We start from the raw sequence: 21,011 nt of genomic DNA, 5'->3' as shown, positions 1-21,011 counted from the left end.
AGTACAGGGGATCCCAGGGACAGCCACAGGCCACAGCAACTTCCCCAGCCATTCCCAGAGCCTTTCCCCTGTTTACCAGTCCCTCCAGCCCAGCCACAGCCACCAAGCCCTGCGAGCCCTCTCTTAGCCTCTTAGCCACAGTGTCGGGCAGTGTGAGCTGCCATCAGGCACCTCACAGCAGAAGATACTTTTAGGGGACAGGTTGGCACCTCTAAATTGGGGATATTGGGGAAGGTTTTTTGCTCTCCAGCACCCCTGCTCCCCATTCCAACTGCAGCATCCTTCTCCCCTGCCAGGCATAAGGGACTGTGGTGTCTGTGCTCTGGTCGCACTCCTGCCCTGCACAGGGGTCAGGTACCCTCTGCCCACACCACGTGCTGGCTGCTCCTGCCCTCACATTTTTTGCAGCTCTGGCAAAACTCCTGTTTATGCAACATGTCCCCAGCAGGAGGACGGCATGTTTCCATGCACAACCACTCCCCCCCTCTCCAGCTCCACCCTGCCCAGCACAGCCCCGGTGTGTGAGGCACAGGGCAGCCACACAGAACCCCAGACCCCTGGCACGGGGGTCCCTGGGAGGAGGCAGCACCCCATGCACCCCACAGCCCCTCTCTGCCCCCACCAGTACCCAGGAGTGCTGCTTTTGGGACTTCTTCCATCGGGTGGGGGTAACTGGCAGATGCGCCGAAGGGCAGGGAGCGGCTTGGCCAGCGGCTCAGGGTGAGTCAGACTGGGCTGATGCTGGGGCACAGAGGTCCCACCGCTCCCAGGCTTCCCTCCAAGCATCCCCAGTCCACCCTGCAGCTGGGTCAGGGACTGTCACTGTGCCATCCTCTCCATGCCTGGATGCCTGGACAGCACCCAGGCCAGAGCAGAGACCATTCTCCAAAAGGTGCACCAGGCAAAGAGCCACTCACTCAGGGATGTCCCCTGAACTGGGACAAACGCTGTCTCCTGTTTCTCCCCTGGTATGTTGATGAGGAGCCGCCCTGTGGCCCATCCCCGCCAGGAAGGCGGCAGCAGGACCAGGACAGAGGTTACCCAGTACACACGGCCCTGCAAATCAGGGATGAAATGCCACAGGGGACACCAGCCATTCCACCCCACAGTGGCCACGGGGGCCACCCCTGGCACCCCATGACACCCTGGGACACACAGCGCACTGGGACGGTAACAGCCCACAGCAGCCCATGGCTGGCCTGGCCAGCAGCCCTGGCACAGGGGTATGGGACAGGACAGGAAAAACAATGTACAGAGAAGCTTCAAGGGGTTGCAGTGGAGGCAGCTGCACCAAAATAGCCCTGGTTTCAACCCAAATAAGGGCAGGTCCCGGCTCCGGGGCGGTTTCAGCAATCAGCCTCAATGCTGCCAAGTGCAGATGAGGGGAAGGGAGAGAAGGTAGCATCCCTGACCCTGTCTGGGGAGAGAAGGGTGTTTTTGGGGGTCAGGAGGGGGACAGAGATGCCTCCACATGACCAGGACAGGGACTGTCCCTACTTTGCTTGCAGGCGCTGGCTCGGCACAGGGCCGGCCACAGGCAGGGATATGCTGTGCTCCAGTGCCTAAAAAGGCAACATCTGGAGGCAGCAGGTCTGGATCCAGCCTCACGGGCCAGCACGCGCCTGCCTGGCTCTGGCCCCACAGCACCAGCCCTGCCCTGCTCTGCCCTCAGCACCACACACATGTGCTGCCACCCCACTGCAGGGACAGCCCTCAGCCCAGACCCATGGGGACCCACAACCAGCCTAAGGAAGCATGGGGTCACTGCCCCCCTCTGCACCAGACTTCCCCCAGAAAAAGGACCAGGATCCCCCCAGCCCCTCATCAACTCCCCAGAGCCAAACCAGACACCAGGATTAGTCAGGGAGCAGCTTCTGCACCAGAGATAGGTCGGGAACAGAGTGACACCAGAACTGGCTGGGACAGACTCTGCTGCAGGGGGTTTTACCAGGACTGGTCCATGAACAGGTTCTTACATTGGATTGGTCAATGCATGTATTCTCACATGAGATTGGGCAGCAACTGGATTCTTATCTGGGGCTGGTCTGTGCATGGATTCTCACCTGAGATCAGTAAATGCATGGATTCTCACACAGGATTGGCCAGCACATGGATTCTTACACGGGATCAATCACTCACCAGACTGTCCCATAGGACTGGTCAAGCCCTGGATTCTGACAGGGGATTGGTCAGAGCACTGACTCTCATGCAGGATTGGTCAGAGCAGTGATTCCCACACAGGACTGGCCAGCGCTCGGATTCTCACATGGAACTGATCAACAAATGGATTCTGACATGGAGCACGGGCACTCCTGTGGGACTGGTCAGCACACCAGCCTGGCAGCAGGCTGTGCCCCACCCTGAGCCCAGGGCAGGATCCTTCCCACAGATCCACTCTGGTGAGCATCAGGCAAGCCCCTTTCTGTGCACTCAGACCCCGCTGCACACTTTTGGCAGCCTCCCCACATCAGGGGCATCTGCCAGTGCCCATGAGTCTGGGACCCACCTCGAGGGGTGGTTCAGGTGCCAAAATAAGCCCCTGCCTGCCCCTAGGGGTCTTAGCCCCCCAGTACTGAGCCCTGCTTGTGAGAGTAGGAAAGGCCCAAGGCAAATGGAGACTGGAGTCAGAGCTGTGTCCTCAGCAGGACAGAGCTGAAAACACTACAGAGGACCTGAAATGCTGAGCAGCACCTCCAAAACTGGTGTCCCCCGAATCAGCAGTTTTGAGGAGATGAGGAAATAGGAGGGAGAAGTGGAGACAAAGATACACTCTCCATACCCAGGAACTGTGCTGTGGGACTGCTTTCTCTCTTGTGTCCCAAAACCCATTGGGGAAGCTCCAGTGCTGATCAGGGTCTGCTGGCACTGTGACCAGATACCCCGGGGATGAGCTCTCACAAGGCTAGGAACTAGACACTGGCAAAGCAAGGAAGGTTGCCCAGGGCATAAGCAAATGGACCCTTCTGCAACTCAAGACCCCAAAAGGACACATGGGAGAGCACAGCTCCAAAGCTCAGCACTTTGCCCGGGGCCAGCAGGATCACTAAGAAGAGGCTTAGTAGAGAGCTGCAGGCTCGTTTCCCACAGATACACTTTCCCTGGGGGTGACTTCAGACTCCAGACAGGACACACGTTGTCTTCCCAGTGCCATCACGCTGTAGGGAAAAGAGGTGCCTGCTGGGTTGCCCCCCAGAACGCCCAGAATCAAGTGCCATGAGCACCCAGGGGGTGCAGCCACTGTCACCCCAGTGTCCCTGCCAGCTGTCCCCCAGCACACACACTGGAGTCACCCACCCACCGCACCAGGGCTGACGCCAGCGCCGAGCGGGCTCAGGCTCCCGGGAACGGAGCACTTCTCTTTTTTTCCTTGTTTTCCCCTTAAACGCAAGCGGGCTGATGCCTCCCTCGCTCGGTCGTTTCCTCTCCCAGCAGCACAGCCCAAAAACATCTGCGCTGGGACCTGCCCTGACGGAGTTAACCCTCTGCGGGCCCGGCGGCGCCGAGGGGCCGGGGATCCCTGCCCGGGGGGGCGGCGGGGGGGGCTGGCACCCGCCGAGGCTGCCTCGCCACTCATTAACCCGGAGTTTAACCATTGACGGTCCCGCCGGGGCGGGGGGGTTAACCCGTGGGCTGCCAGGGTGTCCCGGCCGCGGGGCAGCCCCCCAGAGTGTCCTCCCCGCGGGGTGACAGGAGCTCGGCATCGCCCTCCCGGCTGCGGGGCGGGAGCGGGGTGCCGGGGGCGGACCCCGCTTTCCCGCGCACTCCTCGCTCCTCGGGGACGTGTCCCTACGCACTTCGGGGAGGCGAGGGGGGGACGCAAAGCCCAGCGCCTGTGTGTCCCCCTCCGGAGCACCCTGAGAGTCACTGGCCCTGGCGAGGCGGGGAGGGGGGCACGGGGGACGCGGCCCCCGGAGCCGCTCACAGGTCCCTGCCGGCAGCAAACCGGCCCTCGCCCCCTGTCCAAGTCCTCCTCCCTGCGAGCACCGCATCGCCCTCTTCAAGCCCCCCCCGCACCCCGAGACCCCTTCTGGTGACAGACAGCTGCGGACGCCCCCAACACCGGGGGGCAGCAGCCCCCTCCACGCACCACCCCATCACCGCTCGGATATCACGCGTGGCCCCCGCCCCCTGGAGAGATGACACCCCCGCCAGCACCCTCCCTCCCGGGGGGCCTGGGGACCCTGCGCCCTCACCTCCCGCCCGTACCTGGTTCATGACGCTCCCGAAATCCATCCGGGGTCTCGCCTGCCTACATCCGAGAGGGACGGCACCGCAGCCTCACCTGGCCCGGGGGGCGCGGGGGGCGGCCGGAGGGGCCGCGGGGGGCAGGCGGGAGCCCGGCGTCGCCCGGGCGGGCAGGAGTGAAGGCAGACTGCAGGCAGAGCCCCCCTCCCTCCCCGGGCCAAGCCTGGAGAAGGAAGGAAGGAAGGAGGGAGGGAGGAGGGAGGGGAGGGAAGGAGGGGGAGAGCCGAAGGGTTTCGCTCCCCAGAAGCGGGACCCCGGCGATGGAGGGGCGCGGGGAGGTCCCGCCGGCTCCCCGCTCCCCTCCGCACCCCCGGGGCGGCCGGGGGCTGGGGAGCCCGGGGCGCCGGCCCCGGCCCTGGGGAGGAATGGGGTCTCGGTCGACTTTTTCCACCGCTCCTCTCCCTTCTCTCGCTTCTTCTCCCTCTTTCTTCTCCTCTTCCCTCTCCCCAGCTGCACGGCGCGCTCCAAGTCCGGCCCCGCTCCGCTCCCCTCGCCTCCCCCAAAAACGCCCTTAAAGGCAACCGGGAGCCTGACTCGAGCAGCTGGCCCTGGGGTAAGGGTGCCGGCAGGTGGGCAGACCCCCCCCCACCCCAAAAAAAAAAAATTATCCCCCCCACACCTCGGCCACCTCCGCCTCCAAAGTCCCTGGCAGCCGGTGCCGAGGGGCCGCGGCGGGCGCCGGGGTGCAGCGGGGTCGGGGCCTTATCGCCCCGCGTGACGCCACCGGCGTCCCGGTGCCCTTGGCGGGGAGGTGGCAGGGACCGGTGTGTGGGGCCCTGCTTGGGGCCTGCCTGGCACCCCCTGGCACAACGTGGTGCCCCCCTGCCATATGCGGACCAAGTGCCCATCTAATGGTCCTCGGGTGTCCCACACCCCCAGCGTTGGAGAGGATTTATCAGCCCGCCTCTCAACTAAAAATCAAAGCCAAAATACTGGAAAAGCCCCGTCTGTCCCTTAGCACCTAAGGTCATGCCAGTCCCAGCTTGCCTGTCCCAAACCTGGAGTGTGCCCAGCATCCCCTGGCCTTCCTCCTGTCTCCCCTCCTCCTCCTTCCTTCTCCTCCTCGGGGGGCTGCATGTTGATGGATGGAGCCCCGGTCTCCCTTGCTGCCCCTGGGGCAACCCAGCCCCAGCCCTGCTGAACAAGCAAGTGCTCAGTGCCAGGAGACCCCCCCAGCAAAGAGGGGAAGCCCACCAGCAGCAGCCCAGAGAGCGGCGAGCTGGCCAGGGAGGCGGTGAGCCAGGCACCCGGCCCAGGGCTGTTGACATTTTCTCACCCAACGCCTCCCCGTTCCTGTTTGCATTTCCGTCCTGAAGCCGTGGGCTCAGCCAAAAGGCTGGAACTGGCTCTGCTGGAGTGGTGCAGGACCCCAACACCCCTCCTACCTCACCACCCCTTCAAAAGTCACCAGGGAGGGGTCTGTGCTAAGGGGCTCTCCCATTGCCCACCTCCAAGTCCCCCTAAGGGACACCACCCCTGCGAGTACACTCCATTTCAAGGAGATCTTTCCCAGTCCCCCCCATGCCTCAGCTTCCACAGCAACCCAACAGTGCCATGGGATGGGAGCACCAAAAGGCACAGTGGGGACCCTTCCTGCTGCCAAGGACAAAGCACCAGAGCCAAACATCTCTGGAGAGCATCTCCTCATCCCCCTCCCAAGCAAGCACCAGCCAGCCCTTCTGCCCTCCCCAGCACCCAACAGCACAGGGTCAGATCCCAACAGCCACCACTCTAGGGACAAAACCCCATGGCCAGGATCCACTGACACCCCTAAACAAGTCCCACCATCCCCACAGCCCACAAAAACCAGGCATCCCAAAAAGATGGGAGTGCTGCAACATGGATGGAGGGGCAAAGAACATCCTGCACCAGCAGTGCACAGCATGGACCCCAGCCCAGCTCCAGCACAGACCCCTGCACAGGCCCCAGAGCCCAAACTCCTCAGGAGGAGGCCACAGGATGGCTCCCAGGCCCTGGGAAACATCAGCAGAGGAAGAGCTGGGGCCAGATGGGAAAGTACCAGCAACTGAATGGGATGGAAATGAGTGGGTGAGCGAAGGGCACTGATAGCTCCTCGTCCCTGTCCTGGTCCCCAGGGCAGTGACAGGAACTGTCCCCTGGGGACATGACGTGTCCCTTTCACAGGACACAGCCAGAGAAGTCCTGACAACATCCTTGAACTACAGCTGCCAAAGTATCTCCCAGAGCCATAGGGTCAAAGTGCCAGTGGGAGCAAGTCCAGCAGTCTGCAAAGTGGCTCCAGTGACTCCCAGCCCCCCAGACAAACCACCCCTCACATGAAACAGCCCCTCTGTGACCCAAAACAAACACCCTTGAGCATCATTACCCCACATGTCAGTGGAAGAAAGGAGATCGGGGACCAGGCACCCAGGTGTGGTTCATCTCCAGAGATTACAGAACACAGGAGGTAAGCCCCAGTGCAGGGTCTGTAGAACCCCTCTTGAGCCAGACTTTTCAGCTGTTTTGGGATCACTGACACCTCTTGGAGGGTCCTGGGAGTTCCCAGGGACCCAGCACCCTTCCCAGGGCAGGTATCAGGAGGAGTGACCATGGGGGATGCAAACTGGTCTGGCAAGGGAGACAACCAGTGGGAAATAAGGCAGGCCTGGACCCTGCTTCCCACCATGACAGGCTCTGGGAAGATGGATGCAGCCCTAGGAGCTGCCAAGGAGGGAGGCTGGCGGTACCCACTGCCTCATCTGACACCTCCCAGGCCAGTCCTGGCCAGTGCTCACCAGTGCAGTGAGCATGAGCAGTTTCAGCATGCCCTCTCCCCTGCCCATCCTCTCTGTGCAGCACCTCGAGGGTGCAGGGAAGGGCCCCAAGTCCTCCCAGCAGCCGAGCCGGCCCCCCACCAGAGCTGAGAGGCCGAATATTTGGGCAGTGACGTAAAGAAGGGGAAAAAGGAAAGAGGGAAGGGAAAAAAACAAAACAAAACCCCCTCCAGGACCTGCTGCACAAATAGGACCTGGCACAGCACCGGGGCAGGGCTGAGCCCCACAGCTCCCCATCCCTCCACCCCAGCTGGGCCCACACCAGGGTCAAGGACATATTCCTGCTCCATTCCTTCCCTCCTCCGCCCCGCCCCCTCTGTTGTGGAGACCAGGGGTGTTGCTAATTACCTGTGCCAAAGCACTGGGGGGGTGGCTTTGAAGGGGGCCATCAGGGACAGGGACCTGACGGGCAGTTCCCCTGTGACCAGTACGTCATCCCCTCTGAGAGCACGGGGAGGAAGCAGAGTGGCTGGGGCAGGGAGCAGGGACCGCACAGCCACAAATCCCTTTACAAGAGTCTTACGCAGCTGGGACATGGATCTCCCCTCCTTGCAGCCCCCAGGAACCTGCAATACATGGCCTGGCCATACCCCACAACACTCCCTGGGCCCCTGGCCATGGCACGGCTGGAAGGTGGCAATCACCAGGGCTCAAGCCTTCCTGGAAGTGTCCAACCACGCCTTGCCTCAGTTTCCCTTCCTAGTTCTGACTAGCTTAACAAGCAGGGGGTGTTCCCAGCACCAGCTGAGGGGTGGCACATCCCCTCACCCCCACCACCACCCTCTGCCATGGGTCCTGCAGCCATCCAAGGGCCCGTCACTGCCGCGGGCACTGGGAGCGATTGCTCTGGCCAGGACATGCCTCGCTGCCCGGCCCTGGCCCTGCTCCAGCCCCCGGTTTAATGATGGACAAACCTGCCCCCACCTGGAGCCCCATCACAGGGGGCACTTGACAAACAACCCAGGCCTGGCATGAGGCCAGCGGGGATGGATGGCAGTGAACTGGGAGCACATGCATGTGACCACCTGCCTGTGTGTGAGCGTGCTCCCGCACACAGATGGATGTTCTTGCACATACGTGCATCTCCTGCAGCTCATGCACTCGTGCATGCATCTGTGAGCACACACAGTCACACACACACATGCTCGCATACACAGGCACACACACACGTGTGTGTGGCATGGCTCCAATTCACACTTTCAGCTCCCTAGGAAGAGACACAAGGGGGACAACCCCTAGACCCCTTGGCCCCGTACTATGTGATGTGCCTCAGTTTCCCCTCTTGGCACAGTCCCGCACCCCCACTCCCCCAGCACTGCTGGGCCTCTGTGTGGCAGGGGCGAGCAGGGCAGGCTGGAGCCTTGCCAGGCCCAGGGGCTGGCACAGGCGCCATTTCCCAGAACCAAGCACCAGCAATCTCTAGCCGATCCGGCAGCCAAACGCCACAGCGCTCCCTGTCCCCCAGCCAAACCATCCGTCATGGGGCCAGCTCCCTCTACGGGAAGCAGCACAGTCCCCCATCTTTTCCCAGCCTCTCCAACCAGCATCATAGCAAAATCTGGCCACATTCAGAGTGAAGGCATCCCGGGGGACGGAGACACTCCTAGGATATCCATTGATTTGGGACATGCCTGCTGGGCCCCACTGCTCAGAGCATCCTCGGACAGAGAGCAGTGTCACCACCGATCCTGGCTGTGCCACTGCCAGCACATGCCACCCACAACACAGGCTCACCCATGCCTGAACGCAGGCACAGAAGTACTGCACCCCACACCACGTTCCCTGCCTCCTGCTGCCCCCACACAGGGCTGGGTGACTCAGTTTCCCCGCTTTTCAAGGGAAGATACTCCCCCACAGCTTTGGGCAGGCAGTTTTGGTGCAGGGAGGGAGGGAGGGGCAGGCTGTGTGTGTCACATACATACCAGTGTCCATCCATCCAACCGTCCCTCTCCGAGAGAGGGAGGGAGGTTTGCTAAGCAAGGAAAAATCCCTGAGCAGAGGCACAGGGCACAAGAAGGGCCTTACATGGGCATGGGAACAGTGTTGTGCTTCCCAGCTGATGAGTGTGCAGCTGCCCTGGCCCCTCCACAGCCACCCACGGGCACCAGGCATCCCACCAGCATCACTGCCAGCACAGGGCAGTGGGTTCCACCACTGTTGCCCCACTGTCTTTCAGGCAGGATGGAAACTTGAGGGATGCAGGTCACTGACAGGGCACAGGTCCTGCCCTCCCTGCTACAGCTCTGCCTGCTCACTGCCTTCTCATGGAGGGGGCACTCACTAGCACCCCAAAAGCTCCCAGGCATCCCCACATACACTCCAGTGCCCCCCTCCCCTTATCCCCATCACACCCATGGTACCCCCTGGCACCCCACACTGATTACCAGGAGTGCAACTCTTTTACACGCCACCCACACCCCCATCTGTCCCCCCTCCCCTACACCCGGTCCATTTGAGGTTTGTAAGTAGGGGCTTTCCCCCCAGGATGCAGCTGGCTGGGAGCTGGCCGTGCTAGGGGGCAGAACAAAGAGCTGGAGCGAGTGCCAGGGAGGTAAATATGGGGACCAAAGAGCAGACACTGCCAGTAGCATGGTGGGGCAGACTCCAGGGCCAGGAGACACCAGAGCCAGGGGACACCAAGACTTTGGCAGCATATCCAGGGCAGGAAGAGGAAGCACTGGAGGGTGCAGCTGCCAGCACTTTGGGGGTGCGTTCGTCTTCCCTCTCCAAAGTATCCTGGAGGTGCAGGGGTTAAACATGAGGGACTTCAGGTAAACAAGAGGCCATTTTTGCTCCATGCCAAGCCCCCTCCCCACGTGCACCCTCCTCAGAGACCCTACAATAACAGGCTGGCGTGTGAGTCAGCTGGCCATCTGCCCGACCGGAGGAGCCCCTCCCTGGGCGCTGGCCCAAAGGAGCTCTGCAGAAGGCCCCTGGCCCTGGCCCCATGCACGCTCCCCCCAGCAGCAAACCCCTCGGCTAGCTGGCCCCACCGAGGGGCTCCAGCTTCCAGCGAGCGTGGGAAGGGTGATGGAGGCTAATGAAATGCAGCCGGCCGAGAGAGCGGGCCCCGGGCTGCCCATGCGCACAGCCCAGCCAGATGTGGGAGCCTGGTATGACCCCCCTTCTTGGTGTACAGCCCCCTATCAGACATCAGAGAATCCCCACCGGGCTCACACCCAGACACACACACTTCCTGACACTCCCTCCTGCCTGGAAACCACTGGCAGATGCTCCCTGCCACCGTACCACAGGCATCCCCCACTGCATGCCCCTCCCAGCTCTCCCCACAGCACCCCGGCAAGGCCACCTTCCCCGGCCTCAGCCTTCCCGGCATAGGCTGCCTGGGGTGACACAGGGTCCTGGGGCTGGCACAGCTCCACTAAAAAACCTCCCAGTCACCTTTGCCCAGCCTACTCAAGGTCCAGGGTACCCCACAGTCCCCATTTCCCCCCAAGAGCCCAGCCAGGGCTCGGTGCCAGGGCTGCTGCCAGCGCCTGCCCTGCACCACCACCCGTACCATGGCACCCTGCAAAGCCCAACATGTGCCCGGGCCCTGGCACAGCACCCCCCCTTCCTTCTCCCTCCCTGCCCAGCTGGGCACAGGCAATGGGCACGGGAACAGGCATGTCCCAGCCTACGCTGTCTGCCTGGGGCATGCCAGGCTCTTCCCGCCCAGGATGCCAGCCCCAGAGATAGCTGGCATACACGCCGTCCCAGGGATTAAGAACACGAAGCCTCCCCTGCCCCGGCAGCACAGTAATGGGCACCGTGCCCACCTCCAGCTCCTCGGAGAACCTGGGTTGCAGTAGGGTCCCCCTCTGCTGGTGCAGCAACTGGATAGACAGACACCACTGGGCATCCTCTGTCTCCTGCCAGCAAGATCCGCCCCTGGCTGGGCATCGGCAGAGCTGCTCAGCCTGTGTGCACGCAGCTGGCAGGGCTCAGCCACGGCGCATGGCACCCACGTGCAGCAGCACTCACCCTGGCAAAGGGCACCCCGCTCCAGGCACTGGGGCACAGATACCTGCTGGTCTGCTCTGACAAGGGCTGCGCCCCAAATCCCAGCCTTGTACACAGACAGGCACATGCTGTCAGTGACCAGGCAGCAGGATGGCACTGTCAGCCTCACCCAGTGGTGACACAGTGCCACCATGACCAGCCCAGAGCCACCAGCCCATTTGGGTGCCCATCCAGTGGGGGTCAGCTGGCATGGACCATGGCATCCTTCCTCTGAATCCCCAGCACCCGCAGGCAGGGCTGGGGACACCTCAGGACATTGCCTTACCTTGGCTTGGCACTTGGTGTGGCAGGAGAGCTTGCAGCCTGCGGGAGAGAGAGAGGGAGAGAGGGTTATTGGAGGCAGGAGGGGGAGCAGTACCAGGGGGCAGCCTGCAGGCACCCCACATGCAGGGCAGGAAGGAGGGGCACCCAACACTGCAGGGCACTGCAGAGCACCTTGGCACTGGGCACTGCCAGGACGTGCACATGCGTGCAGGGACGCCCACACCTCACACTGGTGCACACACATTCCAGGTGGCACCAGCACAGCACAGAGGCAGGCACACAAAATGTGGCTCCGGGGCACACACGGTGCCAACGTGCCAGTGAGTGTGTGGGAGTGCAAGCCCCCATGCCCAGGGTGAACAGCATGGAGGCAGACCATGCACACAAAGGTCTCATGGGGTCTCATGGACACTGGCATGACTAAGAGCACCACAGGGGTGCTGCCATTGCTTGTGCTCCCTCCCTCCATCCCATGCACTGCTGCTGCACATTTTCACCCGTGCCCTGTGGAGGGCACCTGCTCATGGGCAGTGCAGGCTTGTTTGCCACTGCTGGGGACACACACTTATACAGGGCACCACTATGCTGCCTGAATAGCCCTGCAAAGACACATGTCCCATCCCCAGGGGACACAAGGGTCCCCACGCAGCACGGCCACGGCCGCACCCCAGTCCCTGTTCCCCTTGGGCCTGTTTCCTGCAGCACAGGAAGCCTCATTGTTCCCGTTTCCTCTGTCTGCCCCTCGCACGGGGCTCAGCAACACCGCACACGTGCGAGGGCTGGCGGCCCCACCTGCGACCCACTGGGTGCCACAGGCAGCGAGCACAGCTCAGGGGTGACACCCACGTGTGTGCACAGACCCCCACCCGTGCACACATACGTGGCGGCCGCTGCACACTCACTGCACGTGCACGAAGCTGACACAGCCATGTACACATGCGACACCTCAGTGTCTCCATGGGCCACCCTGGCCTCCCAGCCACCTCCCCACCCACTGCACACACTCTCTCACAGCCACAGCTCTCCCTCTAACACACAGGCACACGTGTGTGCACAGACTGGCACAGGTTCCCACATTCAGACCCTTGTGCATGCAGACATACACACACATCCCCAATGTCCTGACCTCCCCAGCACGTCCCCGTGCACCCGCGCTCCCACAGCCCCAGCTCACCTCTGCAGGTGCTGCCCTGGCGCGTGATGGCCTGCCGGCAGATCCCGCAGGCCTTCACCTTCTTGAAGCTGGTCATCTTGAAGGAGTGTGCTGGAGGGGCCTCCAGGTCCTGGGGCTGGGGGAAACACGGGGCTTCGTCAGCAGGAACAAGGTGGCACCAAGACCCAGACACTCAACTCTGACCTGCCTGTCTCCCCTGGCCGGCAGTTCATCCTCCACCCGTGTCCCCCACACCCCTTCACCTGTGTCCATGTCCTCTGCAGCAGTGGTACAGGGTATGGGCTACAGGATAGGGGGTACAGGGGAAAGAATGGGGGGTATGGAGTGGGAATAGGGGGTACAGGGGAAGGGATGGGGGGGATGGAGGGGTATAGGGGGTACAGGGCAAGGGATGGGGGGGGTATGGAGTAGGGATAGGGGGTACAGGGGAAGGGATGGGGGGGATGGAGTGGGGATAGGGGGTACAGGGGAAGGGATGGGGGGTATGGAGTGGGGATAGGGGGTACAGGGGAAAGAATGGGGGGTATGGAGTGGGGATAGGGGGTACAGGGGAAGGGGGGGTGGGGCACTGCCTCCACTCCTTTAAATAGTCTCTGCCGCCCCCTGGCGGTGCGGGCCTCTGTGTAGTGTGTGTGTGCACGCATGCACACACTTGTGTGTTCATACGCTTGTGCATGTGCACATATATGTGTGTGTGCACGCACAGATTGTGTGCACAGATGTGTATGTGTGCACATGTGTGTGTCCACGCTGTTTGTGCTGTGTGTGTGAACATACAGAGGTGTGCACAGCTGTGTGCATGCACATGTATGAGCACATATGTGTGCGTGCCCAGATGTGTGCACACTCGTGCCTCCCTGCATGCTGGTACATCTCTGTGTGTCCCTGTGAATACGTGCCCTTGCACAAGTGTCTCTGTGAGCACATGTGTGTGGGCACAGCTGTGTATGTCTGCACACACAGGGGGTGAAAACGCTTGAATGCACATGTGTGCGTGCAAACTCATGTGCATGTGTGAATGGGCATAGATAAACGTGTAGATAATAAATGCGTGTATTTGCATGTGTGTGGGTACACAAATATGTGCACAAAAACCTATGTGCACACCCGAGTACGTGCAAGTGCTGCCAGTAAGGTGCCCATGCTGGGGGTGTCTCACTGTCATGCTGTGTTTTGGGGTGCATGCCAGGCAGCATGTGCTGAGGTATGTATTGGAGGGGTGTAAAGGGGGCACAGAGGCCCCTGAGCATGAGCAGCCCTGCCCACCCTGTCTGGCACAACCCACAGCAAGAGGAAGCTGATGCCACGAGTGTGACTGAGTGCAGGATGGATCCAAACTGTGCAAGCATGAACTGTGTGTGTTCATGCATGGGGGTTGAGGACAGGGAGGGGTCTTGGCACAGCTGCAGGCAGCCAGTGATCCTCCCAAACTCCCATTTGACTGTTTTTGGAGGGGGGCAACCCTTGGCAGCAGGCCAGCCCTGCCCACCCACCCGCTGCCAGATGAAGACGTGAGCCCCTGTAAATCCGCCTTTTCATGCCAAGACTAATGAGATTAAGCAGAGGCCCGGCGGCCCCCCCTTGCCTTGGCGCCCCGCTCTCCTCCAGCCCACTGCACCAGAGCCAAAAGGGATGGTGCCAAAGTGTCAGGGGGCCAGGTACCTCCCCACAAAATTCTCTGCCTCAGTTTCCCCAGTGCAGAGAGAGACAGGAGATGGGCCATGCACGTGCACTGCACGCCCGTGTGTGTGTGTGCAAACACCCCTGGGGCTGTGAGGGTGCTGCACATGTAACATGCAGTGCATTGTCATGGCACTGCGTGCACATGCACACCTGCAGGCACACATGTCCCCAGCAGCCACAGCAGAGCAGTGGCACGGGCTCATTGCTCCCATACACAGGCCCACGTGCCACTGTGCCCACACTCACACGGGTTTGTTCATGTGCCTGAAAACCCCTCTTCCCTGGGCACCTGCTCCCACAGGGCCGCTCACAGGTGGTGCCTTGGCAGCCCCCTGAGCTGGTGCCACCCTGCTGGGTGTGTACACACACACACACGAGTGTGTGCTCAGACGCGGCATCGCCCACCCGGCAGCCGTGGGAAAAGCTCCCCCAGGACAGGGGCTCCCACGCCGCAGTTGCTGGGTGACAGTGAGACCTAATGATGCCATGAGCTCCTTTGCATATGCAAAGCAGCATCATTGCTGCAGGGCGCCCCGGGAAGAGGCCTTGCCCCCCGCTCCCAGGGACCCACTGGGATGCACAGGGATGCCGACACATCTCCCATGCACATACCCCCCGCTCTGCCCTGGCCTCCATGGCTTCATTAACAGCAATTATCCTCACTAGTGAAAGAGCTGGCCCTTTGATTCCCACACCCCCAGAGTCTCTTCTGTTTGTCTCATTGCCAACACCATCACTATGCCAGAGGGGGACCAACGCAGCACCCAGCTTTATGCGCCCCCAGGACCCTGCTGCTGGAGGGGCACTCTGCCCACCCAGTGCCACTCTGCCAGCCAGGGAACCAGCCCATCCCACAAAACAATCCAGTCTCAGCTCCATACTGGCAGCATCCCAATTAGCCTCCCTGCCCCCAAGGCTGGAAACTGTTGGGGGGATGCAGGGGCATGGGCTGGAGGGCTTCTTGGGCACATCTCCTGGATATCCACCCATGGGTACCCACCTCCAGGGACCAGCACCCACATGGTGCACGAGCAGGGGTGCAAAGGCATCCCTGGCCATGGGGCCCGCCAACATGCAGACCAAAGGAGGCTGGAAGGGGACCCAGGTGTCCTGGGCTGGAAGAGGCACCAGACAAAGATGCCAAATTAATCAAGAGCTAGGAGACCTGGGTTCATTGCCCAGCACTGCAGAGAGTGCAGTGGCAGCGGGGGGGAACCTGTGACACCCAGTTCCCCTGAGGCTGCAAAGCCACGGTGGGTGGAGGGCACCTGAGTGCAGCCTTGTAGGCTCAGGTCCACCCAGAGTTTTGCAACCCGCTGGGCCCCGGGACCCAGCTTGGTGACTGGGGAGAATGCAGAGTCCCCCATAACTAACCGGATCCCCCCCAGTTTTCCGAGTTGCCCTTCCCTCGGAAGGGCAGATGAAGTAGCAGATCCCCTGCCCCAGGGAATGGTGGAGCCCCCGGCCAGTGACGCAGGCTGGGCATCGTGGGGGATCAGCCTCCCACCCTCCCCAAGTCCACAGTCCTTCCACACACAGATCCTTCTACAGCCCAGTATGTCCCGCATCCCAGCCCGGTCCCCTCTCTTCGTGTACCCCCCAGCCCACTGCCCACCGCCACTTCTCTCTCGGGCTGCGTCCCGCTCCTCTCCCCACAGTCCCCGGGCTCCTCCCGGCCCCGCTCCGGTCCCCCCAGCCCCACCCCGATGTCCGACCGTCCCTAGCGGTCTCCGCTCCGTCCCGGTTCCCCCAGAGCCGGTCCTGGTGCCGGTCCAGCCCCGCCAGTTCTCCCTGCTCCCAGTCCGCCCGTCCCGGTGCAAACGCCCCCGCTCCGTCCCGCTGCCCTCGCATCCAGTCCCATCCACCGCCCGCTCCCGGGAGCAGCCCCGCTCCGCGACCCCGCGGCGCTGCCGTGCTGCTCCCCCCGGTGCGGCTCGTACCCAGAGCAGGCAGGAGAGGCACAGCCCGGTCATGCTGCCCGCGGCGCGTCCCCGGCCGGCCGAGCCCCCGGCCCCTCGCTCCGCCCGCCCGCCCCACCCCGGCCCCTCGCCGCCCCTCCGGCCGGGGGAGGGGGGGAGCGGCGAAGCCCCCCCGACCCCGCAGCGCCCCAATCGAGTCGGGCCGGAGGCGTCTGGGACACCCCCCCACCGCCAGCAGAGGGGCTGCGGGGGCCCGGAGTGGGGCTGTGCGTGTCCCAGGCCCCCTCTTCCCCACTCACACACATTTGGGATCCATTTCCTCCGCTGACCGGGGGACACCCGCCACCCACGTCACCCTCATCCCTCCTCCGGCCTCTGGCGGGTCCTGCGGCGGGATGCACCCCCCCCATCCCCAGCCGAGTCCCCTGGGTGGTCCCGGGATGGGAGACGGGGAGGGATCAGCGGACATCCATGCGCGGAGCTGGGGGGCCTCAGCGAGGGGGGACAACCTCCAGGCGGGACGGAGAGCGGCTTGGCAGCCTGCGGCCCTGACGGGAATGGATTTGGCAGGGGGGTGCTCCAGCCACTCCTGGGGGGCTTGGCCGTGCGACACACGGTTCCCCCTCTCTCCGCCAGTGCTGACTCCGGCTCCAGCCTGGAAACTTGTGCTCAGCTGGCCGTGACCATGAGGGTGTGAGTCAGGGTGCGGGACGTGCCAGGGGGAAGGACACACCGACAGGACGAGCCATGGCTGGCATGGAAACCCGGGCATGGAGAGGACGTGGGCACTGTAATGCCCCCCTCCCCATGCCTCGGTTTCCCATCCATACTCTGCATAAAATCGCCAGGCCAGAAAGGAAGGGCAGGGTGGGATGGGGGTAGGCTGCCCTTCCCAGAGACTGGGGTTGCATCTGGCTCCTCGCAAAGTGCAGCATCCCCTCCCCAAAATATCCCTGTCCCATTGCCCTCCACCCCACCACTATGCTGTGCTCACCCGGCCCAGGGTAGTGGATACCCGTGTGGGGATGTGCCAGCTGGGACAGAGGACAACACTTCCCACCTCTCCATGCCAACCAGATCCAGGCTGGGGAGACTGATCCTGCTCACAGCACCAAACAAGCAAAGAGCCACGCCTGCCCACCCCTCTCACACACCCCTCCCCATCATTACAGCCCGTATTAATCAACCTCGTTACTGCTCACAAATGAAAGCCCCGGTGGAGAGAAGTGTCCACACCCCCCCATAAATCACCTCCTCCCATTCACTGGCGTGACAATCCCAGGCTCCTCAGAAGGGCAGGGACAAGGGTCATGCGACAGGGACAGGGTGACCGCAGGGACACAGACCATCACCATCATTTTAGGCTCATTTTCTCCGCAGGTAGACACATATGGGGTCACTTAGCACAGGGACTCCTGCACGGGTTCTACTGGTATAGGCATGTACTCCCAGTGCAGGGCCAGCCTTGGCAGGTCTCCTTTGTGTCCTGGGGTCACCACATCCCCAAGGCCCCCACACCCACTTCCAGCAGAGTGTCTGCACACTGCTCATGTGTGATGTGTACTCTCACATGCACACATCACACATGTCCCCCCGTGTACGTGCTCATGTACACCACACACATAGCCCATGTCACACATGGTGGGTGGGTCCCACGTGCGTGGGTACCTGTCAGCACAGAAAGGTCCAAGACACCCCTCTGTAACAGCTCACACCAACAGAGAGCCCTGCTGCTGCTGCCCCCAGCATACACAAATGTGTTAGGGGATACACACCCCATGGCAGCTCCATCGAGACCTCCTGTGCACCCACACCCGTGTGAGCTGCAGTTCACTCTCACCTCAGCCCCACCTGCATGCCCATGAACACACACGCACAGGTACACGTGTGCTACAGCCCCCCACGAGTCCATGTCCTCACACCCACATCCGAAACACAGGGACAAAGTGGTGGACACAGGACTGCACAACCACCAACCCACATCTCACCAAAGCCACCCACCCACCCACAGCCCTGACCACCCCCCAGTACTCCCATCAGTTCATGGTCCTGCGTCCCCGGCGCGCTCTGGGGTCCCCAAGCAGTCAGAGGCCTCTCCTTCCTCCAGGCTGTGTCCCTGTCCTGGCATATACTGGACTGTCACCAGCCTGCAGTGACTCCCTCAGGCGCTGCCCGACAGGGGCTTTGGCACCTGCTTTTCTGGCATGGTGCAGCTGAAGTGTCCCATGCCATCCTGCCAGGCACGGGGCAGCTTCCCAAAGACTGAGAACGAAGTGAGGGTGGCGCAGTGGGAGTCCAGCACCCTCCAAGAGCTTCCCCCCCTCCCCGCCTCAGCTTGCGCAGCCTGGGTGGCAGAGCAGAATGAGTCCCCACAGCAGGTGCTGCATGGGCACGGGGATGCCCTGTGGGGCAATCCTTCGGCACATGGAGCCCACACATGCCAGGTGCTGAGGGGCCCAGAGGTGCCCTACACAAGTGACCCCACAGGGGTCTCACACACTGGGCACAGGGAGCCCACACTGACTGGGTACTTTATGGGCATGGTGCTTCCCAGTGCCAGGTGTTTACAGGTACAGGGATCCCCCACACTGACCACTTTATGGGCACAGGTATTTCACTTAGGGGTGTTTTATGGGCACTGGGCTCCCCTCATGCAGGGCACAGCGTTCCCTTTGTGGGTTCTATAAGGACACAGGGACACCCCCTGCCTCTACGGTCTCTCTGGTTCTATAAGGACACAGGATCCCAGCAGATCCCTTAGAATGAAAGGCTGTACAGCAGATCCTCTCCAGGCAGGCACTGCAGGGCTCCTCGGGTGTGGGAAGAGAGGGTCACAGTGAGACGCTGGGGGGGGGGGGGGGGGGGGCAAAAGGAGGGACAAAGGACATGCCCTGCACCCGGGCATGCATATGCAGGGTTTAACCCCCAGCTGCCCGGAGCACGCAGGGCCAGCGGCAGCCCATACCCCACTCCCCGCACCCCGGAGCCCCCCAGCCCCCTGTCCCGCGCAGCCCCTAACCCTAACGCCGTGCCCGGCGATGCCCGCTTACCTCCCGGCGGCGGCGGGCGCGGAGGGGCAGGAGACAGGACACCAAGGACTTCCCCCAGCCAACCAAGGTGGCAAAGCACCAGCTCAGCCGGGTCATGGTGCCCCTGCCAGGGGCTCACCCGGCGGGGGGAGGGTGCAGGGGCCGACCCCTGTCCAGTGCACGCTCGGACCAGCGGCCGAACCCAGCCGTGCGTCGGCCGCAACAAGCTCCGGCGGCCGGGCAGTGCCCCCGAAGTGCCCAGCCCTGGGCACGGGGCCGTGCGACAGTGATGTGCTGGGGGGCTGCGGTCCCACCGGGCCCTGTCCCCCCCGCCGGTTCCCCAGCGTCGCCTGCGCGCTGGCAGCCAGGCAGGGAGCACCGTGCCCGCCCCTGTCCTGCAGTGCTTGGGTGGGAGCCAGCTTCGACACGCTCCCCCTCCTCCCCCTCCTCCTTCTCCTCCTCCTCCTCCTCCTTCTCCTCCTCCCGCACACGCGGCTCGGGGCTTTGCACCTCCGGCGTTCACCCGCCTGCCCTCCGGGCACGGCATCCCTGGGGTGGATGTCAGACCTTAACAGGGTCCCCCACTCCAGCGCCGTCAGTTTTGGGGGTGCAGGAGGTCGCACACGGTGGGTTCGATCGCAGCTCAATCCACGACCCTCTCCCCGACCCTGCCTCAGTTTCCTTACAGTACCGCCTGCCCACCCTCAGCCCTAAGTGGCAGTGCCTACACACGGGCGGGGGGGACTTCCCTCTCCTCTGCCAGTCCTCCTTGTATCCCACCGAGCCTCTCCTCAGGAGCCTGAGGACACAATCAGGGACTCCCCACACGGTGCCCTTGCATTGGGGTCTCCCCAAAGCCTGCCTGGCTGACGTGCCATGCTGTGGGCACAGAATTACCGTGGGGAACCTCTCCCTGCAGGACAGCTCAAACCTGGGCACCTCTGCCTCACCATGGGCCTTGCACAGGGCAGGGGAACAGAGCAACAGGGTGCAGCCCCCTGGGCACCACACACCTCCATGCACCCATCGAGGTGGTGCCAAGAGCAGCAGGCAGCAGCACCCCTGGATGCTGCCATGACGCCATGCTGGTGCCGGGCAAGGACCCATCCCCACGGGGCAGCTGCTGGTGCCAAGCGTGGGCAGCGGCCATGCCAGGCATGGGCACTAATTGCATTTGCCTTGGGAAGCCTCCCAGCAAGCAGCAGCAGCAGGGTGGGGGTGCAGGAAGTTTGGGTGGTCCCTCACACTTCACAGCTGTCCCCCACAGCTCTGTCTGGCACCCTGGCAGTGGTAGAGGGCTGGAGGGCAGAGGGGGCCGGTGAGCCTCAGGGAGGTGACATCACTGCTGGCTCCACGGTCCCCCACCCCCATTTAATTAGCAGATGGCCCCCGGCTCCCCCCCTGCCCCCCCACCCCAGCGGGCAGCGCCAGGCCTGTGCGGGGCCATTAGCTTTATTGGCTGTGCTGAACCGGGGCCAGGCCTCGTTAATTGAATTGCACCCACGCCAAGGATGGGTGAGAGTCTTCTCTGCCCCCCCAGCCCCTGGCACCCTCACCCTGGCCCTTGGCTGGGGCAGGGAGAGGGGACCCTGCTGCCAGGCTGCCGCAGTGGCGCGACGGGCAGGGGCACGTTTCCCCTGCAGGTGTTGGGGTCCTGCCCTCGCAGTGCCTGGCACAAGGCACGTGGGTGGTGCAATGAAGGGCACACACTGTGCCCTCTCAGCCTCACACCCACGCCAGCCACACGTGTACAGCTTGCACCCACACACGCAGCCACATAGCTGTGCTCACACAGCCTGCACACACATGCAGTCACATGCACACCTGCACACGCATGCACACACACATGCGGTGATGCTGCTGCTCCACTGCCACCCAA

The 21,011-nt window shown here is 62.8% G+C and overlaps 1 protein-coding gene across 2 annotated transcripts in view; it reads right to left on the bottom strand.

The window, feature by feature from the left end:
* Nucleotides 1–19,233, bottom strand: part of TNS1 (tensin 1) — a 69,034-nt gene extending 49,801 nt beyond the window's left edge. Inside the window, exons 1-3 of one of the 2 annotated variants that reach the window (XM_054515358.1) lie at nt 19,154–19,233; nt 12,502–12,616; nt 11,329–11,366 (exon numbers count right to left, since the gene is read on the bottom strand). In XM_054515358.1, the coding sequence (XP_054371333.1) occupies nt 11,329–11,366; nt 12,502–12,577 (114 nt within the window). In that variant the 5' untranslated portion in view covers nt 12,578–12,616; nt 19,154–19,233. Of the gene's footprint in view, nt 1–4,206; nt 4,529–11,328; nt 11,367–12,501; nt 12,617–19,153 lie in introns of those variants that run through there. The other variant, XM_054515357.1, reaches the window with a different exon arrangement.
* Nucleotides 19,234–21,011: the final 1,778 nt, after the last annotated feature.

The sequence above is a fragment of the Molothrus ater genome, chromosome 7 (assembly GCF_012460135.2).
Source record: "Molothrus ater isolate BHLD 08-10-18 breed brown headed cowbird chromosome 7, BPBGC_Mater_1.1, whole genome shotgun sequence".
Taxonomy (NCBI): domain Eukaryota; kingdom Metazoa; phylum Chordata; class Aves; order Passeriformes; family Icteridae; genus Molothrus; species Molothrus ater.
Note: the sequence above shows the minus strand (reverse complement) of the source record. Positions and strands in the feature narration are given on the sequence as shown.